The 23,448-nt window shown below is 35.1% G+C and overlaps 1 protein-coding gene across 3 annotated transcripts in view; it reads left to right on the forward strand.

The window, feature by feature from the left end:
• TBC1D22A (TBC1 domain family member 22A) overlaps nucleotides 1-23,448 on the forward strand; it is a 154,172-nt gene that overhangs the window by 106,951 nt on the left and 23,773 nt on the right. For 2 of the 3 annotated variants that reach the window (XM_042872645.1, XM_042872647.1), the window contains exon 12: nucleotides 9,838-9,933. In XM_042872645.1, the coding sequence (XP_042728579.1) occupies nucleotides 9,838-9,933 (96 nt within the window). Of the gene's footprint in view, nucleotides 1-9,837; nucleotides 9,934-13,304; nucleotides 13,360-23,448 lie in introns of those variants that run through there. The other variant, XM_042872648.1, reaches the window with a different exon arrangement.

Here is a 23,448-nt window from a genome sequence, read left to right on the forward strand (position 1 = left end):
AGGAAGCTATGGCATCCATTGAGCCATCTTAGCATCTTAAGAACAATAATGTTATTAAGAGAAAATATTTTTGTTGGAGCTAATAACTAATAATAACTAATTTGTGCTCAAGTCAGTTATGGTTCCACATTCTGATCAGAATTCAGCACTGTCATCACTGTTATTCTCTTTCTGTAAAAATCAGTTGATGGATGGAAATAGAAATGGTCTGAAGAGGGTTTTTTTATTGTGTCAGTTTGATGAGCCTTTTGTATTAAGAGTTTTGATAAGAAGCAGCTTATCTTTTTCATTCAGATAAGATCAAGCTCCTGGCGATAGCTATTAAGTGTCTAATGAATTTAATTAAAATACATGCATTATTAACATTTCCATTCATGATATTGAGCAGATACTTGGAATGAGTAATGGTGTTGGCTTCTCAGTTGCTTTTGACATCTACTCTTTTTTAAAGCTGCAGTTTTGCACAATCACTACTATAGAGCTTTTGTGCTGGAAGTAGCTGAAAAGCAGCTGACTAATGTTTTCAGGTGTTATACTTCTGTCTAGTCTGTGACAGTTAAGATAGTGTTGCATTCAGCAGCTGCCTAACTTCAGGTTCTGTGGCATTATCAGTAGGATAGTTTTAGTAGCAGCTAAATGAAACATGGAGCTCAAAGGCCAAAGAATATTGTTCAGCAGTCATGTGGTCACAAAAAGCTGCAATTAGATCATTGTCATGAGATGGGATTGAACATTCAGGAAAATTGGCATCCGTTCAGGTAGAGACTGATTCAAACAGCACTGCTCTGCAAGAAAGCAATATTTTCATGAGTAAGTGTTCACATTTTTGCAGGCCAGCAAATAGAGGAAAATATTGATTTCAACTATTTGCTAGTTTCTAGAGAAATACTGGTGATTGGAAATAAAATATTTTGTTGCTAGATTTGTAACATGGTTTAATGGTAAGAGAAGGTTATTAAAAACAAAAGTGTGGTATCTTTACCATCTTCATAATGATTGAGTTGAAAACCTTTGTTGTATTCCTGACTGTATGTCATGGCTAAGCTCTATCAGAATAGAAAACTATTCTTTGTAGACAACACAAGAGGTGCTGTTTTCTATTTGGAATCTAATTAGAAGTCTTTCCAAAACATTGACACGTTACTTTGATGTAATGTTACCTGGATTTTACAACTGGGTATTTGAGGATTGCAGGGTTTCTGTTCATTCACAATAGGATGCCCATGACCATGTCCACGTGGCTTCTGAAGATCTCCAAGGAGGAGGCTTTTCATCCTCTATGTGCAGCCTTCTCAAATGAGCTGTAATCATTCATTTTAGTGTTTGTTGCAGTCATTATACCAAGTTCTGTCTAGAAGTTGAACATTAAAGCTTCCATACCTGGAACTGATGTGAAGCCTAACAACAAGAGGATATATTTGAAATTCATTTTGATAGTGTGCCAGTAAGAATATTTTATTTTCTGAGAAGTTGAAATAAGCAACTGTTAGTTTTTAATACTATTATTTAGATGTTGTTTGTTTCAGTTTAGTCTTTTGGCCTAAATGGGGTAACATTTATTACCCCATTTGTATGGTTACTCAGAATTTTTTTTCAGTTATGATGTAATGATCTTACACTTCTTACTTTGCTTTGAAGAAATGAATAAATTTTATTGAAGTTTATAATATGATAACGATATAGCCAATTAATCAAGCAATTATTTGATTATGCAGCTTTCAGTATCTTTGAAATTCTGGGGCTAAAAGCTCTAGTGGTTGTCTTGATCATGGATTACGTATTTGAGCAAAATGTGATAACCAGTGAATATCTGCAGAAAAGGATACCATTGTGCTCTTCTTAATGAGCTAACAATTTAATACAAAAAAATCAGCAGCCCTATTGTTTAGAATAAAAGGCTACATGTAAATGAAGCCAATGCTGAAACTGTATTTAAGCAATGCTGACAGTTTCTCTATTGTATCCATTAATTAATTTCCCAGCATCAAGGTTCTCTGGGAATGAATGGCAAAAATAATCAGAATTGTACATGAGGTAAATAGTTTAGAAATTGAAAAGGTGACATCAGGAATTAGTTTAGTAAATATTAGTCACACTGTTCATTTGTGCTCACTTACCTTTTAAAAGCAGGCTATGGAGGTGGTATGATCTGGTGTTGATTAACGTGATCTTCAGAAGTTCTTGTCACAGGTGAAAAAGTTGTTGTAAATAGTGCCTGTATCTCTGTTCTTTCAAATCTGTAGTCTGTCTAAAGCAGAAAGTATGAAAATATTTTGCTTTAAAACAAAGTTTTTCAGCGTTAAATCAGTTGCATCATGTTTTTACTAATGACCTGAATTTAGTGTGTGCTTTGTTAAGGTAAAGCATATCTTTAAGGAGAATTCTGTGAATAAATCAGTGCAATGCAGCTTTTGTTTTTTTCCACCACATTTTCCAACTAATTGGCATCAAATCACAACTTGAGAAAAAAATTAAATATTTCAAATTAAATTAACAATTACAGATGTAATGAATGTAGTCTTAATTAATAGAAAACTTCAAAACAAATTTCTTTCCAGCTGGACTATTATGCCTGAATAATTGAAGCCCAACCTTAAGCCTAGCTTAAAATAAAAGAAGACTTGAGGTTCTGATATCCCAAACATGCATGTTATTGAAAACATTTTGTCTGGGAATTTTGATTCAAATCTGTCTTATAACCCACTAAAAAAAATACAAAAAAACTTGTTTTAGAAAAGATTTTCTTAAATTCATTGTGCTGGGGGGCTGCTAGTCTGTTTTCCTTTTATCCTTGTCCTACTGTACCTCAGCCATGTAGCGGCTCAGTCCCTACTTCCATAACTTCTCTCATCCAAAAAAGATTTTTAGTTAAAGTATGGGGCATCTGGGTAAACTAAGGATGCAAACTGAATTTCCTTGAAATAGCCAGAGGGTTTTTCAGGCATGTGTACATTTTTGAAAAGACTGCAGCTACTGCCATGTCCTCGCATCCTCTTCTAGTTTATATGATCTGACTACTCAGGACTTTTGCAGTGGAAAATACCGAGGACCAAGATTGGATAGAGAAGTGTATTCTTCAGCTTCGGTCTCATGCAAGGAACAAAATACACTGTATGCTCACGTTTCTTTCTGCTAGAGGAAAAGAAAGGTGTATTGATGCATCACTTGCATCATGCATTGATGTTACTTGCTGAGGGCCTCTCTTCTTCAAGAGATTATGCTGTGCTGTGACTTGGTAAAATACTTAGATACCATATTAATGGCTCTAACCAAAGTACTTTGTTCTTTAGTACATTAAGTCTAGTAAATGAAAGAAAATATAGCTGTAAGTAATCAACCACTTTCTAAAACCTAAACTGGGTGAATTATCTGCTTTTGTTGATGAGGCTTGTAATGTTACGTGGTTGTCATTTGTTAATGAACTGGCACCTTCCTAGAATAGATCTATTAGTTATTGCTGCTGAAGTTTTCGATCTTAAATATTTGCACAGAAGAAAAACTTGAAGAAAACAATTTGCTTTATCTTAGCAGAGGAAACAAAATTATGTATATTAGCTAGGATTTTTACGTATCATCCCTCAGCATTATATTGTTAGTTGCTACTTAAAATTGTAAGGACTGATTATCCTGGTAGAATTTCCTGCTCATGTTGCTGTGTCTCTGTTCTTGCTATGTTCTGTCTACCCACAGCTAGTATGGTTGCCTTCTGCTTTGTAGAAATTCAAAGCAGCAGATATAATAATGTTTCTTCCAGTAAGTACAAAGCACAACTAACGGTCATTCTTCACTGCATCTGACAAAGGGCTCACTGACATGACAAATTACATAAAAGAAATCAACATGCTTTCTGGTAGTTTAATTGTGTATATTTCTTATGTCTATGTGTAGGAAGTTTCTTTTCAAAGTAGTGTTGGAAATACATGTTTCAGATTATAATTGTTCTCCTTGTGTGGAGTTCAGTGTTATATTTTATAGCTTTGTAACAAAGGCATTCTTCAAGGAAAATGCCTTGTTTGCCCATCTTTTATTGAATACCCATAAGAAGAAAAGTAACTGTAAAAGAAAGACACGTTTTGGTACTGGTTGTGGAGGTTCCTCATTGACTGAGAATCCACTTGACATCCTGCCATTCATCATGAAATCTTTAAATCAATCACATTGAGCCACATGAGAAAAACTGTTTGGTGTATTTTTCCTCCCACACTTTATTTTTTGGAAAAGCTAGGACAAGAAGTCAAATACACACCTGAGGTTGGTTATTTTTAATTCTATTTGAACTGAATATGTTAGCCAGTGGAGAGAATTAACTTTGTTCTCAAAATACAACCTATCATGGAAAGCTATATGAAAGATGCATCTTAAAATAATAGTTCAATCAAATCAAGGAAATAGTGTTCAATAGCATCATTTTCATTTTATGTTGCTTTTCTTACCATGAATTTTGCACATGGTATACAGCATTCTTTTGAGGCAAAATATTGATCCAAAAATAGTTCAGTGGTGATCCATATTCCTTGTGGCTGAGATTTAACAGCGGAAATTTGTAGCATAAATTTTCTTCTGGGAGCTGTTGCCAAGTTGTTGTTAACCAGATTGGAGAGGCCAGCTACTAATTTTTATGAAAACTGGCCTATCATTCAGTTTTCAGCATAAATCTGCCAAAGGCAATATCACATTGTAAGATACATTTTTGAGCATTCCTAGCAGATATGGGAAATGGGAGCACAGTTCTTGCAGAGGACTTTTTAAAAGCAGTCGTTCTATAAGGGCCTTAGTAGAAAGAGTAAAGGTTAAGGTATTAACTTTTGCACCATATTTTTGCTGTACAGGCTACTTCTGATTTGCCGTTAGGACCTGAAAATGCTGGTTTCCATTACATTTTCAAGTGTTATTTAGATCAGATTGGTTTTAATGAAAATATAAAATAGCTGTATAAATTTTCAGATAAATTGATGGCTGTTTGAATTAGAAGCAGCTGTTTTTAGGTCCTACCATTAAGTAAAGTTGTGTTTTGTTTTGCATTTAAAACTTAAATGGTTCAACTTTTTGCTACATTTATTGTTGGATTAGATTTGTTGGATTAGATTCAGTTTAGACAAGCACTGTTGGTCGCCTGTTGCTTTTGGGACAATCTCGTTGGGGGTAGTCAGAGTGAAACAAAGGCAGTAATAGAAGACACTCCATAATGTGCTAACTAAATGCTAATAGATCTTTTTAATAGTTATTTTTATAACTCTCCTGTGCAATAAAAGGGATTGCCCCTGTATGGATACTATCTGAAAGCTGGGAAACAGATGGTATGAGTCAACAGGCAGGTTTCAAATTTAAGGAAAATTGCACGTAATCTACGGTTTTTGACGAGGCTTTAGCAGTTTCTATTTAAGCGATGGAGAAAGGGATGGAGGAATGAAACCACAGAGTTTGCTGACAGCACTGAGTTAATCAGAGTAATAAGAGTTGACAGCAAGGAGTTGCGGGACTTCGTGTTCTTAAAGCCAGGCAGTAAATAGTAGGTGAAATTCCATGTGGACAAATATAAAGTGATATTGTGCGTGTGTCTGGAAAAATCCTTTATCTGTACAACTGAAGGCTCCCAGATAGTTTTCTACACTCCAACACAAGAGGAAAATAACAGCTTGGAAGCAGATAAGAAAGAATAAAAATAAAAGCTAGAAATTATCAGGAAAGGAGAACATTATTCAGCTGCATGTTTATTTTCTGTCTGCTTCTTACTTGCTGTGTACAGTTTGGTCCCTATTTCAGAAACAGAAAATTGCAGGGAAGGGTGCTTAAGAGTCCTGACTAAAGGTAGTAAAACCTGTACATGAGAATTGTGGGATGGAAGAAAAAAACACTCTAATGTGCAGAAAAGGCAGGGAAGATGCTGGAGTTACAAAGGGAGAGATTAATGAAATGAAGATAGTGAATAGGAAGGAGTTGTTCATATTCTAATTGTGATAACTGAACAGCTTTGAATAGAATTAGCAGGTGTCTCTTTAAATACAGACACACTGTATAGCACATATTTGGAATTTTTTGCTGCGAAACAAAGCTCAAAGTTGCAAAAATCTTTGGACAAATAAGTTATGATAAATGTAGATGGATCTCTTAACAGTGTTCTAGTGCTGTATTGCTTCTTGGACTGGAGTTCTGAGTCTCAGGTTTGGGTTAGATTGATTCTGTACCTAGGAAGCTGGAGCTGCCAAGTGATGGATCCCACCTTCTATGATAATCCAACTTCTTCTGTTTTTCTCACTTACATTTAAGGGACATACTGGGTATTTGGGGTAAAATGACTTTAGCCTCTTACATCTGAACTGTCTGCTCTTCCTTAAGTAGTAAGAACTATGAGTTACATAGTTATTTTATTCATTTGTAATCATAAAATGCTTTGAAGTTCTTAGTTCTGAACCATTATGTGAGTGTTAAGTGTGGTATTTTATTACCTAACACAGACACAGTTTGTAGCTTTAATCATTCCAAGTACTTCAGAAATAATCATGTATTATGTTTACTGTCAGCAAATGCACCTACCCTCCCTAAACACTGAACATCCAGCGTATGGGAGGCAGGTTAGACTAATCATTGACTAGACAATAATCAGTCCTGTCATGCAGCAAAATTTGCGTTGTGACAGTGATTGTCTAAATGAGGAAGTTAGGGGAGTGCAGTATAAAGAATGCCTTTCATTTCAGCTGCAGAGGAGATCCAGCATTTGCAGAGCAATGAGATATTTGTGATGTTAACAACCAAAATGATTTTTATTGATAATGACAGATGGTGCTTAGATAATGTGCCCTGAATCGTCTGCAATATGTTCAAAATAAGTCTTCTGGAAGGTTGTACATCTGTCTTGAGATATTTTACTAAAATATTTAAATCAAGGTCATTGTTTACATTTGATTTTAAATAGCTTTTAGCTTGTACTCTGTATTTCTGTACATTTAGAGATCAAACTGTTCATAACTTCAAAAGCTACAAATAGAGAAGTATAATAGGTAGCAGGTGTTACAAAAGGCAATTATGCATTAGCTGTTTTACTCAATTTCCAAAACTGTCTAAAACTATCCATTGGAAATACTTTGTAGCCTAGGCTTATCTCTGAAGCATGATGAGTTTTTAAACCTATAGGGACGTATGCATTTTTTCTCTAATAAATTGCATGTTTAAACCTATTTGCTTTCATTTAAAAGAGCTGAAGAAAATTGTATTGGGGGAAAAAAAGGCTGAAGAGAAAAATTTCGTCTAAAATATTTTTCTGCAGATATTTTTCTGCAGTTTTTCAAAAACATTATTACACTTTTGAGCATATTTGTTGTTAATTTTTAAGCCACTTATCTTGACTTTGTGGTTATGGAAGAATTCTTGTTTTGTGATAACAGACTAAATTCTTGGGCCTAAAATCAGAATCTTAGGTTATTATGAGAAAAAAAAATAATGCTATGATGATTTAATTTGACCTCTAGCAATTGTTATGTGAGTTAGTGTAACAGCAAAATTAACAATTTTCATAACAGCTTCTGTAAACTAACTTTGAAAGTAGCATTTAATTTCCATGTAGGTTTCTTTAATCCTCTTTCCTTCTTCCCTACACATTTCAAGAACTCATATAAGAAGAGTGTGGAGAAGAATGCTTAAGTGATGTATATGTTAATACCGGTGCAAATTCCTTTCTTTTCCCTCTTTCTTGCTCATATCATGTCATCATCAAAGAAATGCGAATCTTTATTTCCTTCTGCTATGATAGCAAATAACCTAAAACATAAACTATACTCGTTAATAATTATTAGCTTAAATGAAATTTTCCTGTCTGCAGACTGCTCAGTCTCCTGCTTCATCTTCAAGAATAGTCTTCCTCTCTTCTATATTTCCACTGTTTCTGTACTTCCCTGTATCTTTTCAGGAGTCTCAATCCACCTCTATTGGCCTCCATTCATTAGCTGTCATTTTCCTCCTTCCCCTTTGGTTGCAAATGATAAGACTGGTGCCATTCTCTTGAGATGATAGTTCTTTGAAGGAGATCTGAAAGCAGGACATCCTTCACCATGCAGTGCCACCTTTTTCTCTCTTCTTTGTTACTGCTCTCGTTCCTGATGTGCCTGAATGTCTTTACCAATGATAGAATATCCTTAGAGCAGAAAGTGCTGTTCATGCATGGATGTGATGATGTTTTCTTGCAGAGGCTGTTGACTTGGTCTTAAGAGCTCTCTCTTTTCACTGGACTCCAGTACCCTGCTTGCTTTCCAAATTAGGGAAAGTTTGTCACTTCTGAGACAATTCCGGGTATTCCAGAGAAACCCAGGAGCTTCTCGTGTGTGGATAAATGCTATTACTTTAAAGGACTTTTTCAAAATTCATGTTACAAGTGGGAAATTGCTTGTAATATAGTGCAGAGAAAATATAGAACATAGTTATTGTTTCTAGACTTGATTTTAAGTTTTAAAATACTTTTTCATCCTTTCAAAGAAAAATTTGTAAAAAATTGTTGTTTATGCTTTGGTTATAAAAGATTGTTGTTAAAGACTGAATTTAAAAAAATATACAGCATGTTCTCTGAATTTACAAAATAAAGTAGGAAGAGGGTTGTTTTCTTTGAATTGGCTTTCTGTGTTTTTAGAGTTGTATTTAATAATTTAAATATTGCCACAATAGTATCTGATATGATAAGTGATAGCACCTCTTCTCTTGCAAGTATGTTATTTTGAGATACATTACACTTTTACATATAGTAGACCTCCATCCCAATGGAAATGTTGGCACTAAAGTAAAAGATGTGGATTTTTCAGGAGGATCATTGTAAGTACATGATTCTGTAAAATGATAGCTTCAATATTGTAAATTGGACATCTCTTTGATAAAGACAAACTCTGGAGAGTTCTAGTCAAAATTACCATATGCTTTGTCTGCTCTGGGATTTTACATTGTGCTAACTTACTGTGTTATTCAAGTATAATTTTCCTAGAATAGGAGAAGTTATCAAAGGATATTATAATCAAAATCTTCCTTTTCTGGTTCCAACAATTACTGACTGCAGTTTAAAATTTAAAACTTCCCTGAAAATAATTGGCATTATCTCTTTTCATGACTCTTAACAATTTGGTCAGCATGTTCCATAGTTTCAGTAGCTGCTCACATGGTGTTTGTACCAACCCCTGCAGTGCACTAGAGTAATGGCACTTCTGTCAGCCAAGGGTAGACAAGGAGGAGAAGAAGGTGTTTTTCCTTTTCCTCTGCTGGCTGCAACAAGGTTACTTTATCACACTGTTACAAATGCTACGTAGAATATTTTAAATATGGTATGTTTCTCAGTTTAATAGAAATTAAATATATATATTGTTACATCAAGTTTTATATAATAAGTTGTTTCTTCTAATTCAAGTTGTTGACTTCTATTTCAATCAAATACAGAACCAAAATTTAGTTTTAATAACTATAAACCATAGTTTTAAAGTGCTCTTGTAGTTTACTATAGTAGAATTCATAATAAAAAGCGATCAATTTCAAATGGGGCTCCAGTAATCTTAGCAATGCAGATGAAGGATACGTTCATGACACAGCGTAGATAACGAAGTACGGGATAACATCAGAAATGGGAGAATGGCACCTATGAAGAATGACTTGAAGTATGGGAAGTAAATTCATACCTCACCTTCGCTCTGGTTACAGTTATGAATAAGTTTGTCACAGGTAAAATGCAAACATATTTGTGATAGCAGTACAAAGCAATGTAAGTGATGCGTGTACCTAGTAGTGAATGTCATAAAAAAGCAGTTGGAGGGTATCTTAATTAGACGTATGCATTGTAATGATGTTTTTTCTTCATTTTATTTTTTCTAGTCTGAACCAGAGGGTTTTTCTCATTTCCACTTGTATGTCTGTGCTGCCTTCCTTGTCAGGTGGAGGAAGGAGATTCTGGAGGAGAAGGACTTTCAGGTAAGTAAAGAATTTAGTAATATAAAAATCTGTGAATATTTTTCAATCACAGAGAGGAATTTATTTAAATTTAGATTCCAGGCATTATGTGGGGATGAATTGATAACAAAACTGAAACACTTGCAACAGGAATGAAGATGTTTAACTGTTTGTTAGGGTTCCTCCAAAACTGTTAGACCTGAAGAACTACAAGCAATAGCAAATGTGTGGTCAGAAAAAAAAAGGAAAAAAAAAAAAAGTACTGTTTAATATTGAGGCAGATGTTAAGAAAATGATTTCTGGAGATAAGTAAATCTTAGGAATCTCATAAAAAAAATTCTGAAAAGGTAAAGGGTTTTTTTTTAAAGAGCTTAAATACGTTACTGGAGTTACTTATTTATGAATTCCCATCTCTATAATATAGCAGCAAACTCTAACAAGATTATTTTTCTTCTTTCAAAAAGAGCAAGGCAAGCAACCTTCAAAAATAATAAGCCTATATTTCAGGGCCAAATAAAAGGGTTGTAAAGTGATTGTTTTGGGTCTTACATTTCAAAACCTTCTATTTGTTTAGCATAGAGCATATCTGTTAGTTGTTTGGAATGGGATTTCAATAGTGTAAATAGGCAAATAATTTCCATACCCACGTAGAAGTTCAGTTACATTTGTGAACTGGCGACAGTTCCATTTCAAAGCAATATTTTATATTTAATTTTTCTCTCTGATGCACATGCAGTTCCTAAAAGGCATTAAAGGCCTGTTTTCAGGCTGGCTGTAAACAAACCACACTGCAAAGCCGACACCATTTCCTGCCCCAGGGAAATGGCCTGCTACCAGCTTGTTTTCCCTTCAGCTGACTGAACTCTGTTGCCCTGTACAAATGAGCCATTGTATGAGTCTGTGTTTCATTGCCATCTATTTTATCGTCCTTTATAAAACAGTTTATTCAGTGCACTTTAACTGTTGTTGTCTATCTTTGCAATAAATAAACCCATATGGGCACGATGTAACTACTTTTATGCTACCTGATAGTACTGGTACTTTATCAAAAATAATTTCAGTGTTGGTAGTCACACCTCTCAAATATAATTGTTCACTGCTAATCCTATTAATTTAATTTCCACTGATATCCTGCATCAAAGTTTTTAATATTTTTGCCTCTCTATCAAATACATTGCAACCATGTTTACAGCACTAATGATCTCAAGGTGAAGTGCTGTGATGATTTCTTTTCTCCTTGCATGTGCTCAGATTAGTTCATTAATGTAATACATAAAATATGCCTTTATGATTTAATTTCTTATAAGCTATGTAAGATACATAAATCAGTAACACGATAAATCAGGAACACATTTATCATACTGCTTTAGGTCACTTACCACATAGATAAGCAATTAGTAACTGAGGTTCTGTATGCTATTGCTAGTGTCATCACTGTAAGGCTTCACCATTATTGTACAACATCAGCTTTTAAAATGATTAAACTAAATTGTTATAAATTCTGCAAACGATGCTTCTCCCCCACAGGGGAAAAAAAAGGCACTACTCTTCCACTTTGTTACCAATAGCTGTATTGTAGACCATTACTTATTCTATGACTGCTGTTCCAAAAGTAATGTCTCCTATTTTATTATGTTGATCCTTGACTTCAAGGGCAGATGTTGTTGGTAAGGCAGTAGGGGTTGAGCCTTCCCCCAGTATCCTGTTACATTTTGTTTCCACGGGAGAAATAGCAGCAGAGGGGGCCATCTGACAAAATGGCATCTGACATGGAAGTGTGTATGAGGCAAAGGTGTGTCACTGAATTCCTCCATGCAGAAAAAATGACACCCACTGATATCATTGATACTTACTGAAGACTTTTTGGAGATCAAACAGTGGATGCGAGCACAGTGAGATGGTGGATAGTGCTTTTCAAGAGTAGTGCCAGTGGATCATAGAATCACCAAAGTTGGAAAAGACCTCCAAGACCATCCAGTCCAATAGTCCACCTATTACCAATATTTCCCTATTAAACCAATATCCTGAACACCTCCAGGGATGATGACTCAACCACCTCTCTGGGCAGCCTGTGCCAGCACCTGATCACTTTTTCAGAGAAGAAGTTTTTCCCAACATCCAGTGTGAATTTCCTCAGATGCAGCTTGAGGCCATTCCTCTAGTTGTGTTGCTACTTACGTGGGAAAAGGGGCCGACCCACTGGAGAGTCACCTCCACTGGTGCAGACTTTTATGAGCGCAGCATGCAGGCTGTTGCTCATCGCTGGTGAAAATGCATAGATAATGGTGTTGACCATGTTGAGAAATAGTTTTGTAGCTGAGACTTCTTTACAGTGATGTGATGGAGCACTGGAACAGGCTGCCCAGGGAGGTGGTGGAGTCTCCTTCTCTGGAGATGTTCAAGACCTGCCTGGATGCCTACCTGTGCAACCTGCTGTAGGGAACCTGCTTTGGCAGTGGGGTTGGACTCAATGATCTCTGGAGGTCCCTTCCAACCCCTACAATTCTGTGATTCTGTGATTCTTTGCTCTTAAGGTGCTTGCTTCTATTATCTTGATTCTGTATTTCTGCAACCTAATCAATTAATAAAAGCGTGACATTTATTCTTCCTCATATAAAGCAATTAATTTTTACATATCAAATATTCACCTGTACATGATAACAGGCCCTTATCACGTCTTTTTTGTGCATGGCTTTCGTTTTTATTTTATATTTATTTCTGTTGTTACTGTCATGCGGTCGTGTCATGGCTAAGGTAATATTATGAATTGTTAAAACTTGAAAACTACTACTTGGTACTTGATTTACATCTGTAGAAGGAATCACTGTAGTATTGTCTTCAAATTTGACTTATTGTTACTCATTTTCCTAAGTACAGCTGTAATTCCAGAATTTTCCTGAATTCGTGGGAGAAATATGAGTAGCTGATAATGTTAAGTGATAAAACATTCAAGCATGATTTTGAGCATATTTAGAATTAAAATATTAATGGAAAATATAGCTGTTGAATTTAATAGTGTCAGGGACAGGATATTTGAAAGATTTGTAAGGAAACAGGACACTAGGGACCAGATTTATCTGTCATGCTGAATATGAGTTAATAGTAATGTTGGACTGATACTGATTTAAATGTTGGATATTAGAGATTTAGTTCAAATTTTCAGTATAAGTAAGTTATAATTTTGTTGACACAGTTGAGCTATAAAAATATATTCAGCATGTTGCAGTAAGAAATCTGTCTTGCAGATGTTTTTTGTCATCATTCTAAGATACAGGCTTTTCTATCCAGCAGACATTTACTCCTATGCTGTCATTAACCCACATCTTTATTGCTACGATGTCCTTTTCTTTGGCTTTGACAAATGCATTTTTGCTTCATTTATATTCATGCAGTCTGCGAAGAAGCTGTGAAGATCATTTTTCAGTCCGTCATTTTTTCTCACTGTTCACCTTCTGTAACTTCCTTTCCTATGTGGCACCAAGGAAAAACGGGTGGTTTCTATTTCAAGGCCGTTAATGGACTAATACCAACACCTTAGCTGTCATCTCATATTCTGTACTGAGATTTTGAATGCCAGTTTATCAGCCGGCAGTGACAGCCTCATCACGTGTTCCTGAGTTATTGAGAAAGTATCTGTGCTGTGTTCTTTGTTGACCATCTTATTTAAATGGAGCACGTAATGCAGATCTTGCTACTTCTCTCTGAGTCCTTGTATTTTTCTGTGATGCATGGAACAGATTTGGCAGATAGGCTATGATGCTGTTAGTCACATTCACATAGATGGTTTTTTGTTGGTTCTTTTTACCTTTCTGTGAACTTGCTGTCTATTGAAACTTACTTGAGCAATGAAATCTTTGGATTAGTGACTGTCCTTTCTTCTGATTTATATAATCTTTAAAATAATGATTCTTTAATCTGAGTAAATGCTATGGAGTAGCTTCACTGACCTCACGAACAAAATGAATGTATACGCAGTAGTCTTTTCCAGTAAAATGCTGAAAAGTGCTCTTGACTTTTAAAAATGTTGCATTAAAGTGAAATATTACAAGTTAATGTTAGTTCAAATGATGAAAGATGAAACACCATCTTTCTACCTCATATGATGAGTAACATTTTAAGGAAATGTAGGTTATTATTGTTACTTAGGCAAAAGCGGGTGCCTTCCGAAGTTGTGATCAGGTTTATTCTTAAACTGAGTCTTCATTTTTGGCATATGTTTGTTTTAAGGTGGTTGCCAATTTCAGAGGCTGCTGAAGCATTTCACAATGCCTGTGTTTGCATGAACATCATTTAGAGTGTATTTAGGTTACTGATGCAGTGAGCACCCTCAGCCCCTTTAGTTTGTTCTGTTTTGCCTTTACTTCTCTGTTTAGCAAGCACTGAACTAGAATCAGCACAGCCCACTGCTACTTACCACTCTTCTGAAATCTCAGCTCACCTTTGAATGCTTTGACCCCTTCTTTCATTGGCTGCCCAGATAAACTGTGGGTGCCCCATCCCATAACATGCTTAATACCAGATTGGATGAGGTTTTTGGCAATGTGGTCATGGGGAAGATATCCCTCCTTATGGCAGTGAGTTGGGATGAGGTGATTATTCAGTTCCTGTTTCTGTATTTAAGTAGAAGCTTTTATGTAAGCTAAAATTGCTTGAAAAAGTTTTAAAAAAAAATTCTACTTCTACCACAATTCTGCTTCTGTATACTTGTCAGAGACGTGTATTTACGTCAGGTACACAAGTTAAATAGTGTAACTTTGCACCTTAAAATGGGATTATAAGTTAGTTACAGAGGTGACGGAATAAAAAGGTGCCTGTAAGACAAATTGCAGTCTTTGAACAATATCTGCCTAGTGTTAAGATGCTTTCCTTCACATGTTCTCTTATGTTAAATGACCGGGTAGTATTACTTTGTGGTCCTTTATGAAAGATAATTTGTGCAATTTTGTACTGCTGCTTGCATGAGTTACTGATTTTAGCTTAAAAAATTTAATATGAAAATCCTTCCTGGTGATTATGTGCTATAGAAACATGTAAGATATCAGAAATATGATTTTATACCATATACTTATTCACAATTCCTGTGATATGGTTTTCACAGGTTTTTTTATGTTGCTCCTTTTTTTGATAAGGATTTTTAAACAGTTACTTTCTCTGCATTATCCTTTATATAAGTGCAGGACTTCCCGCACTCTATGACATGAGCTATAACTAATAAAAAATGCTTCCAATGTAGCTTCTTGTGTGTATGGTGCTAGAAATTCAGTTCCCATTTCTACTGCAGTAGAATGCGTCTCAATTAAAAAAAAAAAAAAGAAAAAAGATAATATTTCTTTTGAGCATCATAAAAAATGACCAATATATAATGGAAATTGAAGAAAAGGTAGAAGGGAAGTGGAAAAGTGAAATTTGGTTGATAGCAAAGGTAGTTGATTGCAAATAGTCAGTGCTGCTGAAAACTTCATGTCTCCACAGTGACTATTCTGATTTTTATTTTTCAGTTAATCATGAGTTTATCAGCAGCTGGAGTGCACTTTGGACAACAGCAAATAAAGAACAGTATAACACACATTCTAGTAATGAAGCCCACAAATCCAACCTTTTGTTTGTGAGGAATAATAACTCTTTAGGTTTATACGTTCATCTGTATCTTGAGGAACCATTCATCAGCAGCTTTTCCTGTCTGCTATAAGTTCTTATACAAGTTAGGGCTTTTCCCTGTTTCTGATTCCCTGTATCAAAAAGCTCCTTACCTATCTACCAATCTGCTCTGAACACAGACTTTCTTTCAGAGGCTTTACAGTTTTGTCTTCACATCCTGGTTACAAGTTTTACTTTACAGCTACTTGTCAGAGGAAATCATTTTTATCATTTTTCACCATGATTAAAATGTGTATTTTTATATTTATTCCGTAAAAGTCCTTTTAGCATTTGTTCAGAAAAGTTCACAAATGTTAAGGGATACTTCTGTATGGACAGGATCTCCGAAGGTGTTAAATTCAACAGGCTCAAAGCTGTGTCAGCTCTGAGTTTAGTCCATCTAGGACAGTGCTTTATTCAGCTGAGTCCTGAAAACCTTCAGGGACAGAAACTGCATGATCTAAATAGATTATAGGTTTTACATTATGTGTTGTTCCTGAGAATTGCAAATATCTTAATGTTTCAGTCAAACTGAGATGGACTGAAATACTAAGCTGAAATTCTTATGGCAAACTAAGATCTGATAGGAATTGACTTAGTCCTATTGCTTTTAGAGTAGTTTTTGGAACAGAGGAGTGTATACCCCTCTTCTCTATAAGCTATATAATTAGATGTTTTTGTAGTCCTGGCTCCTGTGTCCTTGCTTAGCCCCCCCTGCATGTATGGGAGATAACAGGGCCTTTTCTGTGAATGTATCAAAAGCTGATGAGAGATAAAGCATGTGAGCATGGAAATATTTCTGACCTACAGAGCCTGACGTCTAACATTGCTGTGATTTTATTCCCTGCTGTGAGCACTTTTGGAAGGCATTCACGTGTTGTAAGAAAAGGGAAGCTCTGTTTTAGACTTTGAACGTTATAGCTATCAACATGAAGTAGAGTATTGGAAGTAGGCAGCTGGGAGTTGGCACTGTTACATCATTTATATTCACAACAGCCCGCTTGCAGTAAGAAATTACTGACATTATTTATTATTTTTGCATACAAAGAGCTTTAACTACAGAGAATGAGGAGCGTGGTAAAAATTGTATCACCATCTCATCTTGTATATAGACAAAACATCAGTTGGCTTTCGGTCCCACTCCAGCTATTACAGCTTCATTTCAACTGCTCTGCTCACAAGCCTGCTCAACTTAATTAAAAGTGTCTGCATCTTTTGGTTATCATGAGTATCTTGACTTAATCTTCACCCTTGAGTATACTGCAAATCAAATGCAGGAGACATTTTATTGTACAGTCTTAGAAATACAAGTTTGGTCCCATAGACATCATTACTGTAAAATTTTAGTATTGATCTAAAATGGAAGGGATGGGCTACGCCATGCTTCATTGCTACAGGCACTTCACTGGTACCAGGAGGAGGACTTGTCTAGAAAGCAGCTGGAAGTTTCTGACCAGTTTGTAAGGTAGACCAAAAATGGTTTAAGATCCATGAAAAAAAATAAAACTCTTAGTGCTACCCTTTTTTATCTCTGAAGGTTGTGCATTTTCGTGACTCTTTTTCTTCTGATGAGGCTGTAGACTTATTTTTCCTATTTTACATATTCTTTCTTTGTTCTTGAAATCTTGACTTTAAATCTGAAAAGCTGACAATAAAAATCTACAAAAAAAAAAAAAAAGAAAAAAAAGAAAAAAGCACTTATGGTAGATATTTCATTCATCTAGCAATATGAGTGCAGATGGACAGGATAGCTTGTGAATGGATTCTGTGTGTATGAGTATCTTTATACTTTAGCCCACATCTTTTTCTTTCTTTTACTTGAGCTTTTAAGCCAAGAGTTCCTGGTCATCTGACTTTTTAGAAATAATCAGTAATTTATTTCCAGTGATAAAGACATGTTTTATGCTCTGTACCTGAATTTGACATCTGCACATCTATTTCTGTTGCCTTCTTTCCATTCAGTTCCCTTCCCAGAAGTCATAGTTACTGTTTAATTTTTTTTGCAATAGTTGCAAATGGTAAAATTGCAAGTTATAGTGTAATTATATTGAATTGCATGTAGTTAAGTATATATATATATTTGTTACTGAAACTGAGAAGTTACTCTGTGCTGTGTATGAATCATGTCTAATCATGAGAGTCAGTGGAAACACAGCCTTACTTCTTCCAAAGCAACGGAGCAAAAATAGAAGTCCTGGGGAATTAGGTTTAGCTGCCCACTACAGCCACAGCTTACCTTAGGAGATCTGCCTAGCTTTTACCAGGCCAACCTCTCATTCCAGAATGTTTTAAAAAAATTCATTTGTTGTAGTGAGGTTGGATTACCAAACAGAAAGTTTTGAAAATCGCTGTTGAAGGAGTTGAGTTCTACAGATCTGCATACTGCATCAGTGTTCGCTGATTGTTCTTGTCATCCTTCATAAATACACTTTGAGTGCTGGAGCTTAGTAACTTTATTCTCATTTTTACCCTAAACTGTTTTAAGGGTCATTTCAAGGCATATAGCTTTTACCAAGTCGTTTATTTCACAGGAGTTTGACATATCTGAAAGTCAAGGTACAGGGCTGTAATAACAAGTGCCTTCTTGCCTGGTGCATTAGTTGGGAACATCTAAAAGGGAGTGTGGTGCATCACTGTTTGAAGTTGTTTGTTTCTGGATATAAATGTATAAAAGGTAAGAATACAGACAATTGTTCCCCACCGGTAGCCAGCTTGCAAATATCTTGGAAGTACACATGAAAAGCAAGGGTCTTAGGAAACCTTATGCCGCTGATCAGCAATTCAGATACTGATTTTGACCCCACAATTTGGGACAGTGTTCCCAGAATGATTAACATTCATCGTAATAACGTGTGAAAGTTTGCCCAAACATAAAGGAAAGTAAATCAAGTGTGAGTGTATAATGCTTCTACCTTTTTTTATTACTAAGAATGATCTGAAGAAGAGAGAATCATTTATAATCCTCAGTATTTGGTCTGTTTTTCCATCTTGTAAGTGTGTGCACCACTTGAAAAATTACATTTGAGCAGTGTTTTTCTTCAGTTCAGTGTAAGTTTACTGTTTGAATGGTTTGCCTCTATGGTAGTCAGGGAACATGTTGGGTGATGAATCAAATTAAAAAGCTTCAGCGCTGAAGTGCATTTTCATGCTTGGATTTTCATGTGCAACATACAGCAATTCATTAAATTCTGCCCTTACTTTCATGCAAAAAAATATACTTGTCATAAGATTTAGTGTAGTTCATAGCTGAGGTTGTAATGCTGTGTATTGGTAGCTCTGAGCTGTACCTCTTCTGTTTTTCAGTGTTCTTCAAAAAAGAATAAAGCACCTATGTGACAAAGGTAGCATTCGGTTGTGTTTGCTAATTCAGATGTACTGCATTCACTAATATTTGTCTTCCATGTTTTTCAAATGCTAAAATTCTAAGTAATAAAAGAAAAATGTTAACCAGGTTCATGATTTAGCACATGTGTTATGTGCAGATATAGTAATGTTACAGAAATCTGTTAAACTGAAGATTGGTTAATGATGTAGTAAGGCTTAAGGTTTAATGAAAGAAAGCCAGTCCTATGAGCCAGGTATAAATTATAGCTTAAGCAAGCTTAAATTACATTTCTAGTCAGTGAAAGAGCATGAGTAAATCAGCTACTCGTGATGGCACCTACACTCTGTCAATACTTATTTCACTCTATTAATTTTAAAAGGTTATGGCACTGACCAGCAGTGGAGTTTTAATTCCTTCTACAAGAGACATGGTCAGTTGAGGAGAGAAGGAAGCCAATCCAGTGCAGACCTCTGAATAAAGGGGAGAAAATAACTCCATGTGTCAAACTTGCTGTTGTGTGGAGAAAAACTGTGGAGCTCAGTGTTTATGCAATTTGTATTGCTTGAAGGATGATGTCTTTAATTCTGGAAGTTTCAAAAAGAATGCTTTAGCACTCAGTCTTCAGGGGCAGAAGTTACTCAGCTGTGACAGTCCCAAGCCCTTTGTGTGCAACAGAGTGAAAACTGATGCATCATACTGGGAACATTATTTGGGTGAACATTATTTCTCCAAACAACAGAGAAAGGAGCTTGGGAAAAACTTTATTGTCTTAAGGCTTTTTAGAAATCTTCAGTCTGTAATAACCCATTCTGCTCAAGCTCAATGGAACATAGACTTCCTTCTCCAGCTCTCATTTATTATTTTGAGATTTAAAGATAATCCCAATATACCCATGATACTAAAGTATCATGGCTTTGAATAGAATATATTTTTGCTGGAAAATGGACCCATATGGTAGAAATAAAAAGATTTTCAAATGTACAAACAGTAAGATGCTTGATTTCTGTTTCTGGACATGTTAGTTTCTGTTTCTTTCTACCGTTATCTAAGTAAACCCTAGAGGTTTTATTTTGAGTGCATTTTTATTTTACTTGTATTTATTTTGTTAAGTCATATTATTCATTCTGTACAGTCTTGCCAATAAGTGATTAAATGTATTTTATTCAGTCTGAACTTTTTTATTACAATTTACTTTCTGTAGTGACTAAAAAGGAGAGCTACCTAAAAGAAAAAAAAAAACATAAAATGTTGCCAGCATATTTCTCTGACTATACTCTTCAGGATCAAAAGAGACTTCAGTGTTGAGAGTTATCTGAATATGGAACTTCAGAGTTCATTCTGGTAGTGGATTACCAATAAAATTCTTTCTCAAATTGTATGCCATAAAAATTCTAGGATCCTCACACTTCAGTCTTGTAAAGTTGACTACCTTAAGTTACATATCTGCAAAGTTCAGCAGCTTACCAGAATCTTTATTTCATTATACTCCCTGAAACTTGTATATTTTGAATGTGATTATATTGATCCCATTAACCTTGCAGTGTTACTGGTCAGGTTTTCCTATTTGCCCTAGGAATTCATTCTCAGGTTTTAATGGAAATTGCTTAATGAATTTGTGCTAGATTAAATGCTTTTTTTCTCTCTTGTCTTCATTAATTTTGTTACTTTAATTGCAGAAAAAAAGTTTTATATGGCTTATTCCTCACTTGATTGTTTTGTCTAAGGCTGTCCTTGCAGAATGAAATGACACAATAGTCCCAGCAACAAAAATGAATACAAATGCAACTTTTGGAATGAGTGAGACTGATCTGGACTGAGTGTAGTCTAATCAGTGTTGCTTCAAAGGAAGCTTATTTAGGACAGCGACTGTAGTTTTGGGGTCCATGTATTCTCATGAGTTCTTAAAGTATTCAGAAGTAGGCTATTTAATGGTCCATAACAACAGTTGCCTGAAGTGAAGAGCTGTACTTAAACTGTTCTGTTATTGCTGGAGTAAACTACAAAGCAGAAACTCTGCAAGTATTACTTGCCAGACCTATGGCAAGCAAATGATGTTACTTGATTAATATTTAATAGTGAGAAACTTTCAGTGTTTATATTATTATTTTATAAGGGTAATAAGCATTTCAAGTAACTTCCTGTCCTGTAACTGTTTCAGATCAGAAAATAATTTTAGAGTACTGTTTCTAAAGTGAGCTATGTGTTTTATTGCTGGTGTTCTTTATTTAAAGAAAACAACAAAACAAAACAGAACTGTAAACATGCTGCTACAACGGATGGTTCCCGTATATATTCATTTTTCTCCAAATTGTCAGGATATCACATAGGGTGATGCCAGCCAGAGAGACCTAGACAGGTTATTATTCTTTCCAGTAAGGGTGGTGAGTCACTAGAACAGGTTACCCAGAGATGTGGTGGAAGCCCCATTGCTGGAGGCACTCAAGGTCAGACTGGATGGAGCTTTGAGCATCTGACTGAGTTATAGGTGACCCTGTGCATTGCAGGGGTGTTGGAGTAGATGACCCTTCCAACTCAAATTATTCTATGATTCTGTTAAGGATGAACCACTTTAGCAAATCTGCAGTGTTCAAAAAACCACATTTTTTATGCTGCTAGTGTGCAAACAACACAGTGAATCCAAAATTATGAAAAGGTAATACTGTACTAGCACTCATAAATCAAAGCCTTAATCAAAATCAAGTTGGTAGGAAACTATTATTTATTTCCAATTCTTTAAAGTCGTTTCACATGAAGAGGAGAAAGACTGTCCAGGAAGAGAAAATTCTTGACAATTTCTAACAAGTTTAGTGATTTAGTCAATATTTTTATTTGAATAACTTCTGATGAGATTTTAAAATTGTTTTCGGCACAGTTTTATAATTGCAATTAACTGAGATAGTTCTGGTTGCATCTGAAAATCATACTGTATGTGTACAAATTGAAATAGAATTCTATTTCATTTATTCTAGGAAAAAAGAATGAGTTGAAAAGTATATGCATAAAATACAATGGATATGAAGAATATGATTTGTCTAATAATGCTTTGGGAAAAGTGCAAGAGTAAGGCTTCATTTTTTGTTCCATGAAGTAGTTCCTTAATAGTCCCCTGAGTATTTGGATAGCTTTAAGTGAAAGAGAATAATAATTCAGTTTTGACTTCAGTTGAGTTATTTGACAAATTCCACTCAACGTTTTTAGTAAATGCTACTGTCTGAGAGTTAAATTGTACACAGAGTGAAAAAATGCATAGTCTTCTGAATATTCTGAGTAGGACCTCGGGGATCCAAAGGTATTCTGCTGTTACAGAAATACAATCATACTTCTTTTCAAAGCATATTCACTTGGGTATATTAAAAATCCATACAAATAGGTGAAATAAATAGGCTTCAAAACAAAAAATGTTTTGCAAATATGCAAAATAATTCAAGTATAATTTGCACAGCGCTTTACAGAGATGACAGGGTTTTAGTCCTTGCATTTTATTGTTGAGACCAATGCATGTTGCCCTTGACTGATCAGAAGTGGGTACTGAAACCAGATTAACTGACTCAGAGACTTAATGAGGGCTCAGGATAATTGAAGGGCTCAGGATGTCGAAGTAGTCAAAAAGAAATGCAATAGATTAATTTTTTAGAAACAGAATGAGATTGCAATGACAAATATTATTATTGGCAGAACTACAAACATATCAAGCTTTGCTTCATCGTTAGAGGGAAAAATAGGAAAAAAAAATTATCCAGAGTAGAAAAGGCTGTATATGTTATCTATTTGGTAAAGACTTGTAATTTTAAATATATTCATCTATGTATCTTCCAACTATAATTAGCACATTGCAACAGCACCTAATGTGTAATTTTCCATAACGTTTGAGTTATTGCCCACTTGACAGAACAGTACACTCCTTGGAACAGGAAGGTTTTCTTAATTCTTGCAAATTTCACTGAATGTTCTTATCAGTCCAGACTTATTTTTGCCACGGTACAATTGTGTTGTATCTTGAACAGTTTTCTTCATAATTGGTTCCTTCTCAGAGTAAACATTGAGTGTGTCTTAATTGCAGAATTATTGTGCTTTGCTTTCAGTAAAATTACGTGTCATTAAGAAACTGAGCCTTAGGATAAATGTATCTTTATGATAGTGGACATTTAATATGGAAAACTAATACCAAAGTATCTGTGTGTCAACAAATTACACTGAAACTAATTTCAGCTCAAATTGATGTGATGAATGCCAACTGAATTGAGAAAGCTGACCAAGAGAAAATGACTAATGCTAGCAACATGAAATTGGAAGGTGTTTTTATTTTATCATGCCATTTCTTAAGACTTAAATGGGAATGAAATAGAGAATAAATATAAATTTAAGATAAGGAAAAATGAATTGGTCTAAAAATATGTTAATGAATATCATAAATGTGCACAGACTGGGAAAGTTCCCAGTTTATTTCACAGTATAGAAGAAAGCCAATAATCAAAATTATAGTATGTAACAAAACTGCTAACTAAGTCTATTTGATGATTTGATCAAAATTAGAAATTCAAATGTAAACTTTTTGCTAGAAGCTTTCTTAAGGT

The sequence above is a fragment of the Lagopus leucura genome, unplaced genomic scaffold (genome assembly GCF_019238085.1).
Source record: "Lagopus leucura isolate 7727_CA_CO unplaced genomic scaffold, USGS_WTPT01 Super-Scaffold_100008, whole genome shotgun sequence".
Classification (NCBI taxonomy): Eukaryota; Metazoa; Chordata; class Aves; order Galliformes; family Phasianidae; genus Lagopus; species Lagopus leucura.